We start from the raw sequence: 12,403 nt of genomic DNA on the forward strand, positions 1-12,403 counted from the left end.
TTCGTCACCTGCAATAAGGCCGATGATTGCTGTGTCGTCAGCAAATTTTAAGATGGGAGTGTCAGCTGATAGGCTCTGAATGTCATTTGTGTATGTGGTATGCACTACTGGTGACAGGACGCACCCCTGCGACGTTCCAGTGCTAAGCTCTCTCATGCCGGACACATGCCCGTTCACTTTTACATATTGTGGGCGTTTGATAAGAAAGTTTAGAATCCAAGCTTGTATGTTTTTGCTAACGTTCAATTCAGAAAGTTTTTGTATCATGCGAGGTGGTTGGATGGTGTTGAATGCGGATGAAGAATCTACGAATAATACTCTGGCGTAGTGTCTCTGAGTATCAAGATGATGGTATAGACAATTCAGCATGAATAGTATGGCATCTTCTGTACTTCTTGACGGTTTGTAAGCAAACTGGTGCGGGTCAAGACGTGTTTCGACTTCTTTCAATAGATGTTTTAAAATCATTTTCTCCAGGCACTTCATTGGAATTGATGTAAGTGCTACGGGACGTAGATCGTTGTTGGAAGCAATGATCTTCTTTTGGGTACTGGAATTATTTCAGACGTCTTCCAAATGGAAAGTATTTTGTGCGTTTGCCAGGACTTGTTGAATATAGCACAAAAGATATAAGCCAGTTGATATGTGTAGCCTACTGGGCCAGTGGGTCTAAAACCGATCCTTGGGGTAATCCGTGATTGAAGATTAAGCTTGCTGAGACTTAACCACGATATATTGGGTGCATTAAGTCAATTTGGATCCGAGTCAGTTCACAACGAGATGCCAAAAGTAGCTGAGAATCCTTCCATTGAGTGTCTGTAGTGTAACGGAATTGTACATTTTCTGCGTGTGTCCAGCGTGCCAGAAGGTCATGTCCATTGTGTGTCTTATCTTATATGATACAGACGTTACTTCAAAAAAAAAAAAAAAAAGAAAATGATTAGGCCTATGTCCTACGCGTCATGCATTCAGTCATGCATATTAACCAATGACTTAAATTCTGCCAAGTCAGTGGTTTTCCTGGTTAGCTCAGGCAACCCATTCCATGCTCTAATAGCACTAGGGAAGAAAGAGCACGTGAGATGTGTTTATGTTTGTGTGTCATGAGAGATGTGTTTATGTTTGTGTGTCATGAGAGATGTGTTTATGTTTGTGTGTCATGAGAGATGTGTTTATGTTTGTGCGTCACGTGAGATGTGTTTATGTTTGTGTGTCACGTGAGATGTGTTTATGTTTGCAATGTTATCACAGCGCCTTGGGCCAACATTTTGTTTGTAAACAGCGCTCTATAAATGAAATTATTGTTATTATGTGAATGTGGGACCGTGCGGAACAAAGCCAAGTATTTGGAAATTCCCGGAAAGTTGTGCTAGTCCTACTACACTCGAACGTAGTCAGATTTCAAGCTAATGAACTTTGTAGCTGTTGGGACCAAAAAAAAAAAGGAATAAGATCAAAGTCATGTGACTTATTGTGCATCTTTAAAATAAGACTCGGGGTTGGCAGTCTTCTTTGACACACTGAGACTGTCAGAAAGAACTTTGAAAGATGACAGAGTGGTCAAGCTGTGAGGGATGGCATGTCATTTCTGATCTGCTCGACTTTGCAAATGAAAAAAATTATTAAGAGTCAGGAATAGATGGAGGCGCGATGGCTGAGCGGTAAAGCGCTTGGCTTCCGAACTGGGTACCTGGTGAAGACTGGGATTTTAATTTCGGGATCTTCGAGCGCCTCTGAGTCCACCCAGCTCTAATGGGTACCTGACATTAATTAAGGAAAATAAAGGCGGTTGGTCGTTGTGCTTGCCACTTGACCCCCTAGTTAACCGTAGGCCACAGAAACAGATGACCTTTACATCATCTGCCCTATGGAGCACAAGGTCTGAAAGGGGAACTTTACTTTTTTCGGAATAGATGGCGGTAATAATTCTTTATTTGCGATCTGTTAGGCGCTTCCGCCGTGTCGAATGCAGATAAACATAGACATAAATAAATATAGACTGGCCAATTAAAGAGTTTTATGAAATGAAAATTTGTGACTTGCAATTTTGTGTACTTTATTATAAAGCATTTATGAGCAGTATAAAAGTGCTTTTTTAACTTTGATACACACCTATATATATTGTATATAAGGAGGAAGTGTAGATTTGTTTAATCTCTAAGAATGAAGATCATGCAACTTTTCAGAATTCGGAAATCCGAATACAATAGATATACATGTTTTCAAGTTACATGAAGTTACTTCCTTTTTCCAGTCTATGTTTATTTATCTCTATGCAGATAAACCAAACGGAGGTAACTCTCAACGAAATCCAATAACACCGGCGAAAGACCGAACAATCACTATAAGTTAGTCGACGCTGATACTGAATGTCGGACGAGAAGTTTGATAGTAACGAAGGGATACGTCGAATCCGTCTAGGTTCATAACAAGCTTCCTATCTCTAAGGCGTCCTAAAGTCGTCTGTTTACATCGGCTGATATTTCGCTATCTCTCCCTAAAACCTAGTCTTGTTTTTACTAGTCACGTCATTGTCTGCAAGTCAAAACTTTCCCTATTTCCAAAACAACTAATTCCTAAATCGTGCCATAACAGATCTATAGGGCAGACGATATAACATTTCGGCAGTGATACTAAAAAAGGCTCCTTGAATAAAATGTCAGAGGTTTCGATATTATGAATAAATGTGTATACAATCAGTTAATAAGTTTGAAGCTTCGTGTTAAATACTTCATTACTTGAGTGAATCTAGTATTTAAATTAAGTTATATTGTAAGTTGATAGAATGTGTTCATTCTTTTCATACTGGGGATTTCCAATGTCTGTATTTTTAGAATGCCCTTGAGCCCACCCAACACTATTGGCTGCCTGGTCGTGCGGTTTGCACTCTGGACCGTCATTCAGATTTATCGACGGTCGAGGGTTCAAACCCTGCCCGCTCCCATCCCCCGTCGTCCTGCGGGAGGTTTGGACTAGGAAGTAAACTATCTTCAACTCTGGAGGAACATCCGAAACATGTAACACATTAATTACTTAACACTGTACAGTAAAAGCAGCTAACCGTTGGCATAGAAACGGCCCATAAATCATTTTACCCTAAGGACAGCAAGATCTGAAAGAGATGCTTTACTTACTTTATTGTGAGATCCACATCTAGTAATTCCAAAAACGTGAGAAACATGCTATTTTTTTATATTTTATTGTTTTAAACACATGTATTGTTTTTGTAATTTAAATTATATGTCCATAGCTTTGTAACATCGCAGCACATCGTTGAGAAGCGTCAAGCAGAAAAAAAACAATTCACGTCTCCTGATAAATTAAGGCCATGACCTTGACCTTGTATCTACCATTTGTGTATACAAAGAAGCTTGAGGCCAACAAAACTGGATCGAAATTATTTAGAAAAAAAAGCAAAAAAAAAAAAAAAAGCTCTCAGATTAAAAATCAACAAATTTATTTAGATAAAACTCTAAATAAAAGTCAACAAAAAGTAGGTCAGTTTTCTGACTGCGACTCTCTTCCTAAGGTGTAGAACTCCTCGTTTGGCATCATGTTGGCCAGGAAGGCCATTCTGTTGGACAGGGAGCAGAAACTGACCAGGGCCCCAATGTCCCAGGCATCTTCTCTATCTAGGCCATAGTTCTGTAGGTTCCCAAAGTCTCGTTCTGTCAACTGCTCACATTTGGTCAGTTTCATGGCAAACTGAAGGATAGATTTTTGTCTGTCATCAAGGTCTGCTGTCTCCCAGTTGGCAGCGATCTGCGAAAAGCAAAAGTAGAAATCTATTTCCCGGAACAAGAAGAAAACTTGTCAAGACAAACTAACAATACATTTGTAGATAAAATGTCAAGTATTCTTGTTTTCATTAATTCTGTTCATGGTATTCAGCCATATAGAGGCACAGTGGCAGACCGGTAAAGCGCTTGGTTTCTGAGCCGGGGGTTTGAATCCTGGTCTAGACTGGGATTTTTTATTTCGAGATCACTGGGCACCTCTGAGTCCACCCATCTCTAATGGGTACCTGACATCAGTTGGGGAAAAGTAAAGGTGATTGGTCGTTGTGCTGGCCACATGACACCATTGTTAACCGAAGGCCAAAAGGTCTGAAAGAGGAACTTTACTTTTTTATTCAGCCATATAGCAGAAGCTTTTTTGCCCCCTTTCTCTGATGTCCGTTTGAAGTAAAACAGATATTTAATTCTTTTTATCAGATTATTATGTTAAGTTTATCACTTTTTTTATTTCCACAATTGTATACTAAAGGTATACCTAACCCTAACCTGAAGCGTCAGTGCATAAAATGTTTGTCTAAAAAGTTGTCTTCGTGGTAAAGCACTTGGCTTCTGAAATGAGAGATCCTGGGTTCGAATATCAGTAAAGATTGGGATTTCTAATTTTGGGACTTTTAGAGCACCCTTGAGTCTACCCAATTCTAACGGGTACCTGACATTAGTTGGGGAAAGTAAAGTGGTTGCTGGCCACATAACATCCTTGTTAATCATCAGCCATATAAACATATGACCTTTACATCATCTGCCCTATAGATCACAAGGTCTGAATGGGATACTTTAAACACTTTCTCAATACTTCCAACTTTTTTTCTTGGTGACTGACTATCTTGCTGAACTGTTAGTGTTAGTCTTTCAAGTTCTTGGTAACCAGAATGATCATTTGATTGACTGATCATTCAGTGTGTGAATTACAATAGTACTTTTATCATCATCTTTCTCCATACAACAGTTGTTTACAAAATGGGATGGCATCATGTTGTTTACTAAATGGGATGGCATCATGTTGTTTACTAAATGGGATGGCATCATGTTTACTAAATGGGATGGCATCATGTTGTTTACTAAATGGGATGGCATCATGTTGTTTACTAAATGGGATAGCATCATGTTTACTAAATGGGATGGCATCATGTTGTTTACTAAATGGGATGGCATCATGTTTACTAAATGGGATGGCATCATGTTGTTTACTAAATGGGATGGCATCATGTTTACTAAATGGGATGGCATCATGTTGTTTACTAAATGGGATGGCATCATCATGTTTACTAAATGGGATGGCGTCATAATGTTTACTAAATGGGATGGCATCATGTTTACAAAATGGGATGGCATCATGATGTTTACTAAATGGGATGGCATCATGTTGTTTACTAAATGGGATGGCGTCATGTTGTTTACTAAATGGGATGGCGTCATGTTGTTTACTAAATGGGATGGCGTCATGTTGTTTACTAAATGGGATGGCATCATGTTTACAAAATGGGATGGCATCATGATGTTTACTAAATGGGATGGCATCATGATGTTTACTAAATGGGATGGCATCATGTTGTTTACAAAATGGGATGGCATCATGTTGTTTACTAAATGGGATGGCGTCATGTTGTTTACTAAATGGGATGGCGTCATAATGTTTACTAAATGGGATGGCATCATGTTGTTTACTAAATGGGATGGCATCATGTTGTTTACTAAATGGGATGGCATCATGTTGTTTACTAAATGGGATAGCATCATGTTTACTAAATGGGATGGCATCATGTTTACTAAATGGGATGGCATCATGTTTACTAAATGGGATGGCATCATGTTGTTTACTAAATGGGATGGCATCATGTTTACTAAATGGGATGGCATCATGTTGTTTACTAAATGGGATGGCATCATGTTGTTTACTAAATGGGATGGCATCATGTTTACTAAATGGGATGGCATCATGTTGTTTACTAAATGGGATGGCATCATGTTTACTAAATGGGATGGCATCATGTTGTTTACTAAATGGGATGGCATCATGTTGTTTACTAAATGGGATGGCATCATGTTGTTTACTAAATGGGATGGCATCATGTTGTTTACTAAATGGGATGGCATCATGTTGTTTACTAAATGGGATGGCATCATGTTTACTAAATGGGATGGCATCATGTTTACAAAATGGGATGGCATCATGATGTTTACTAAATGGGATGGCATCATGATGTTTACTAAATGGGATGGAATCATGTTGTTTACTGAATGGGATGGAATCATGTTTACTAAATGGGATGGCATCATGTTGTTTACTAAATGGGATGGCGTCATGTTGTTTACTAAATGGGATGGCATCATGTTTACAAAATGGGATGGCATCATGATGTTTACTAAATGGGATGGCATCATGTTGTTTACTAAATGGGATGGCGTCATGTTGTTTACTAAATGGGATGGCGTCATGTTGTTTACTAAATGGGATGGCGTCATGTTGTTTACTAAATGGGATGGCATCATGATGTTTACTAAATGGGATGGCATCATGATGTTTACTAAATGGGATGGCATCATGTTGTTTACTAAATGGGATGGCGTCATGTTGTTTACTAAATGGGATGGCGTCATAATGTTTACTAAATGGGATGGCATCATGTTGTTTACTAAATGGGATGGCATCATGTTGTTTACAAAATGGGATGGCATCATGTTGTTTACTAAATGGGTTGGTATCATGTTTACTAAATGGGATGGCATCATCATGTTTACTAAATGGGATGGCATCATGTTGTTTACTAAATGGGTTGGTATCATGTTTACTAAATGGGATGGTGTCATGATGTTTACAAAATGGGATGGCATCATGTTGTTAACTAAATGGGATGGCATCATGGTTAGAAAGACCTTTCATCATCCAATCACAACTTGGATTGGTTGCTCTTTATATAGGGTCCCTGCTGGCCTTCTAGAACCAGACGGAAAATCGCTCGACCATTCTTGTTATCATGTGACTACATCCCTCGTGACGCTCCTGAGCTCTACTCACAACACAGATTCTTCTGAACTGTCTTGGCTGACCATTGTAACTTGTCACGGTTGACCACTCAAGCACTGGCCTGGGGCGATTTGCGTCAGCTGTATACACACATACCACTACCCCCATCTGTGCCACCACCAGGTTTATTACAATATCCAAATTAATCTAGGCTTATCTGATAAGATAGTCTAGGCTTACTTGGACAGCTAATATAGGCTTACCTGGTCAGCTAATATCCTATTATGAGAACAAAGACGGAAGTAGGCGCTGTGTGCTATAATGAAGTAGGTACACTTGTTTGCAGCACTGACCGCTATACTAATCATCTCTTTGTCACTTTGACTGAGGTGGCCTAGGGGATTGTATACAATGCATATTTAGAACACCGAACAACCACTAAAGAATTTCAAAGTTATATTTTTATTTGCAACACATATTAACAAATATGTCACAATTGAATAAACACAATTTAAAAAAAAAAACAGGTACCAAAAACATGTTTTAAATATACTTACTGCCCATTCTTTCTTCCATAAGAGTTTCATAATATGTAACATAGGCTCGCATTTCATTCGGTCTGTGGGATAGTGCTTGATAGACATTGGGAACAAACCCTAACTGATGTAAACAAAAAAATACATAATTTACATGTTGGATATTTTTGTATTATAAATTTGTAGACAGTCAAAGATGAAATGTATGTTTAAAGGCAGGCCTACCTAAAGATTGTTACTTTTTTTTGAAATATTAAAAGTAGCTCCAAACTTTAACTTTGTCTTTCGATATTATAAATAGCTTTTAAGTGAACTTTCACCTTCTCTCGTGTTTCCTCCATTAATCGCAGCATATCTTGTGGCATTTGAGACTCTTCTGTGACTGAAAAGTAAGAAATGGAGCTTTTTGAAACCCTGTCAAATCTTGGCCTCGTTATTGGTCTTAGTGTTTTTCTCCTGAAAGAGAATATTCGGATTTTGCAATTTAAAGTAAAAAAAACAAACAAATAAGCTTAATAACAGCAACTTAAAAAACGATTAAAAAAAAAAAAAAGAACAAAATACTGCTTAATATACAAAAGGTCAAGAGTCAAGTGTTCTTATTCTCATTGGAAGTTTGTTCTGTAATTAACCAACAGGAGAAATGTTAAATATTTGAAAAGCTGATTTTGTAAAAATTATTTAAAACTTTACAGAATCAATTCAATTTTTTTCAATCTATTTATAGTCTGCTAAAACCATAGAAAGCCAGCCTAGATTCATTCATTAAGATTTGTGGCAAAAAAAAATATGATAAACCTCCAACTAATAATGTAACCAATACTTCTTAACAGTTTTTATATTTTTCACTAACAGAATAATATAAACATTCATAACCTTTCAATTTCTTCTGCCTGAAGACTAAAGTGAACTCCAGGGTGCTTCAACCGGACATGTCTTTTCAAATTGCTAGTATTTCCATTTGGCAAAGCTAAAACTTTATTGCAGTAACTACACAACACTTTCCCGCTGTCGAGCTTTTTGAATATGGACCAGCACAAGCTCCGCTTTCGTAAATGTCTGACATTCTCAGTTTGCTGGGGAAATGAAATATAAAAGGTCATGAAATCAAAGTGAAAATTGCTGTTTGAAGGGGGGATGAAATTTAAATGATCATGAAATCTTAGTGAAAGTCTCTGATAGCTGGAGAAATGAAATGTTTTGTTAAATGTTCCTTCTGAGTTGAAGATAATGTACTTTCTAGTCCAAACTTTCCACAGGAATGGCGTATGAACCCAGGACAGTCGAGACAACAGCATGACAGTCCATCACAAATACTGCACGACCAAGATCGTGAAATCAAAGTGTTAATCTAAACTTGCTGGGTATATAGAAATGAAATATCTTGAAATCAAAAGTGATAGTTTCAGCTGGCTCGGAAAGATTCAGGAAATGGAGACTTTTGATAGTTTAGAAGCTTAGAACAAGTAGTGTATCACATGGTTATTGATGCAGATCTTGGTTTTTGAGTATTCTTAATGAAGCTCTTTTGTTTGATATATATAATGGTCCTGGGTTTGAAACTCTATTGAAGACTAGGATATAAAATTTCAGAATTTTTAGGGCCCCTTTGAGTCCACCCAACTCTAATAGGTATCTGAATTTAGTTGGGGGAAAGTAAAGGCAGTTGGTTGTTGTGCTGGTCACATGACACCCTGCTCATTAACCATTGGCCAAAGAAAAAGGTGATTTTAACATCAACTGCCCTATAGATCACAACTTTAGTGTACTTTCGTTTTTTTTTTTAAACATTTACTATTTACTATGACAGAAGGAGGCCAACTATGCAGTTCTGTTTCACGGTTTAAAAAATTTTTCTTTTTGCAACATTTAAGGCAGTAGTTTCACTGCTTCTCCTCTAGAAGAACAATAGTGCATTTCTTTGTATTTATCTCATTTTCATTCGAAAGTACTGCACAGCTCATTCCTAATCATCAATTTATAGCTTCTTCAATGTTTAGAAACCATGTCAAATTATTCAAATGACATTTACGTTAAAGAGTTTAAGACATTTAAATGAACATTTCAGTCCAAGTTTTTTTTTAAATATACATGTGCAGTATGATAAGAATTATGAATGGGTATGGGAAGATTTATGCATAACAGAGTGGAGAGGGTTTATGTAGACTAAACATTCACCAAATTATTTAAATAAGTATCGCATCCTTACAAAGAAGAGTGAAACTGCAACAGCGTCTGCTGATTGTAGATGCCCAACCAGTGACCGCAGATGTGTGGTCAAGGATTGGCCACTTTACAAAGAAGAGTGAAACTGCAACAGCGTCTGCTGATTGTAGATGCCCAACCAGTGACCGCAGATGTGTGGTCAAGGATTGGCCACTTTACAAAGAAGAGTGAAACTGTAACAGCGTCTGCTGATTGTAGATGCCCAACCAGTGACCGCAGATGTGTGGTCAAGGATTGGCCACTTTAGTCACATGAAACGTTGCAAAGGGAATAGGTCATACCGCAAGACATAAAATGCCACAGATAGCATCCTTACAAATAAGAAATTCCCTTGTCTCAGGTATAAGCCCAGGAAAAGTGAGAGAACATTGTATTGAAGAGTAACTGAGAAAATATGGACTATACATGCAGGAAAGTTGTACTTACACTTTGATCTTGGTCTTCAAGGGAACTTATTCTCTGATCACTGTCCTCAAGATGCACATGGTTATCTGCCAGACCTTCTTCTTTCACGACTTCTTCAATGGAACTTATTCTCTGATCACCGTCATCATAGTCTGTGTGATTATCTGCTAGACATTCTTCTTTTACGACTTCCTTAGGTATGATATTAAACGGCTCAATGGTAGCTATACATTCCCCATCACTAGATGTCTGGGTAGTAATTATTATTGTTGCTGCCTGGCTGCAATCAAATAAAAAAAAAAAATTACAAAAAAAAAAAAAAAACAAGAAAAACACAAGAGAAAAAAATTTTTTGACTTAAAACTTCTTTCCTAAGACATGGCCGGAATTATACTACTAGGCTTGTGACATCATGGGAAAAAAATAGCAAGAACTAACATGTTATGCACTCAGGAGGTCTAAAATAAAATCTTATGGTGGAACTATAATCCATAAATTTCTTTATGGTTTTCTATTGCATTTACAGGTCAAGGTTGTTGTTCGCCTCCTTTCATCAAATAATGCCTATGGTTCGTCTTGCAGACCACTTTTTATGTGCAGCCGTATTCTTGAGAGACATTCCCATCCACATATTTTTTCTGATAGAGGAGCTCTGGTAAAAAAGCTTGCCAAAGCAGGCTTTTCTAGTTGAGGTAAACATACGAGGATGCACTTTAGAAAATCGGTTTGTTTAATTAATACTATTATGTTTGTCGGATGTGAGGCTAGGCTATATAAACTGCTTGTTTCCTATCAATAGGGCTTGCGTTTGAATCCTAAGTCAAGAAGAATTGTGTTTGTGGCAGCACTGAAATCTTCTCCTAGATATTTCCTCCCTCAGATGTCCACAAAAGATATTGGATCACAGTGCTCTGAACATGCATATACCATGAAAAATGCACTACACAAAAGCAATTTTTTTTAAGTTTGGATTAGACATAATTTTGTGATTCTAAATAGTAATTTGAATTTGTGCATTTATTATAATTAGATTTATTAATTAAAGTGTTCTGAATTTTTATTCTTGGGTTTATCTGTGTTTTGTCTTATAAATTAATATGTTCTTTTAAAGAAGAAGATGACTCATTTCTTTTGAAGTTATTTAAGACAAGGACAAGAAATCTGCATGAATAGATATAATCACAACAGAGAATATACAGAATCATAATAATAACATCAAATTGACATTTCCATTATTAGGTGAATGCAGAAGAAAATGAATGTCCGTATCTTTTTTTAAAAGCCTCACCTTTCCTGGTACCGGTATTCAGATTGAGAATTTAGGTTTATTTCTGGGTGTTTTGTTCTCAGGTGCCTTGCCAGATTACTTGTTGAGCCACCAGCATAAGAGAATTCTAAGTAACAAACGTTACATTTGGCTCGATTAGGCTCAGTTGGCGAGAAGTACGACCAAAACAAACTTTTAAATTTCTCATTGACCATCCTTGTTTTGTCTAAAAAGTTGTGATAAAAAAAGTAAAAATAATTTTATAGGGAATATAAGCAACCCTCCTTTTTTTTTTTAATCTTTAATAATCCATAACTTTATTTAATTTATATTAAGTGCAGTAGGATCTCAATTTATTTTCTATTGCTTCTGGGTCTATTAATTTGGTCAATATGAGAAGACTTGTTAGATTTCAATTTTCGACACAAAAAAGTCAATTTGCTCCACATAGATGAAGTTTTCAAAAACATGGTAGATTTTATGCGTAACATTAAAATTGTTCTTTTTCATTAACATTTTTGGCCTAAATAGAAATCCTGGGATTGAAAGCGGGGATAAGTTTCCTATTTCCAAGAAATTCTCCCAAAATCTGCATCTTTAAATGTCTTATTTGATACTCTCAATAAATCTGGAGGAGCCTGCTCTTACAAACTGACAGAATAAGGGATTAAAGGCGGACAACTGCATGATGCCTCAAAACCAGTTTGCTTTGAGATAATTACTCATTACTGTCATTTATCTCAAGATGGCAGGGTCTATAAATAGCCCTCGTTTAATATATTATATATATATATATAAAACTAATGCCAGTAATGGTTTTTATCAAATTTATATTACAAAAATGTATCACTGTAATGATTGTCTGTCCACACAGTGCACACTACCACCGGACATAACTAGAATGTCTAGATCTAGTCAGCCAACCTAGTGACCATACTACCCTCAAGATCTAGCGTCTAGACTAGAATCTAAATCTTATGAATCTATTTAAAAAAAAAAAGAGTCAAATCAACCAAAGTAATCACTGAATGATTCTTGCATACAGTGAACTAATCAGAGTTGTGACTACATGCGTGCGCTATTTTTACATCAATCAACGGAAGTGGTATATCAGTGTGGTTGAATCAAAGGAGTAAGTATCTGCGATAAAGATTGAATCAATCATTGAATAAAATATTTTTTTTTTAAAGAAGTCAAGTCATTTAGA

The 12,403-nt window shown here is 36.8% G+C and overlaps 1 protein-coding gene and 1 long non-coding RNA gene across 7 annotated transcripts; one reads left to right on the top strand and one right to left on the bottom strand.

The window, feature by feature from the left end:
- Positions 1-3,440: 3,440 nt before the first annotated feature.
- Positions 3,441-12,327, bottom strand: LOC106076615 (uncharacterized). Of its 5 annotated transcripts, none has more exons than XM_056040183.1 (8): positions 12,240-12,327; positions 11,218-11,422; positions 9,951-10,209; positions 8,175-8,374; positions 7,619-7,754; positions 7,320-7,422; positions 7,026-7,156; positions 3,441-3,762 (listed from the first exon to the last, which is right to left on the bottom strand). In XM_056040183.1, exons 2-8 carry the CDS (start codon positions 11,409-11,411, stop codon positions 3,499-3,501), a joined length of 1,287 nt encoding a protein of 428 aa, XP_055896158.1. In that variant the 5' UTR covers positions 11,412-11,422; positions 12,240-12,327; the 3' UTR covers positions 3,441-3,498. The 5 variants fall into 5 exon arrangements, with proteins under 5 accessions (XP_055896158.1, XP_055896157.1, XP_055896156.1 ...); XM_056040182.1 differs by having other exon boundaries at positions 12,222-12,320; XM_056040181.1 differs by having other exon boundaries at positions 12,210-12,293.
- LOC129928058 (uncharacterized) lies at positions 3,759-11,047 on the top strand. 2 transcript variants are annotated; one of them, XR_008779649.1, is made up of 3 exons: positions 3,759-3,917; positions 10,456-10,621; positions 10,729-11,047. It is a non-coding gene; the product is annotated as an uncharacterized LOC129928058 (long non-coding RNA). The 2 variants fall into 2 exon arrangements; XR_008779650.1 differs by lacking the exon at positions 3,759-3,917 and adding an exon at positions 8,566-8,662.
- Positions 12,328-12,403: the final 76 nt, after the last annotated feature.

Source organism: Biomphalaria glabrata, chromosome 9 (assembly GCF_947242115.1).
Source record: "Biomphalaria glabrata chromosome 9, xgBioGlab47.1, whole genome shotgun sequence".
Taxonomy (NCBI): domain Eukaryota; kingdom Metazoa; phylum Mollusca; class Gastropoda; family Planorbidae; genus Biomphalaria; species Biomphalaria glabrata.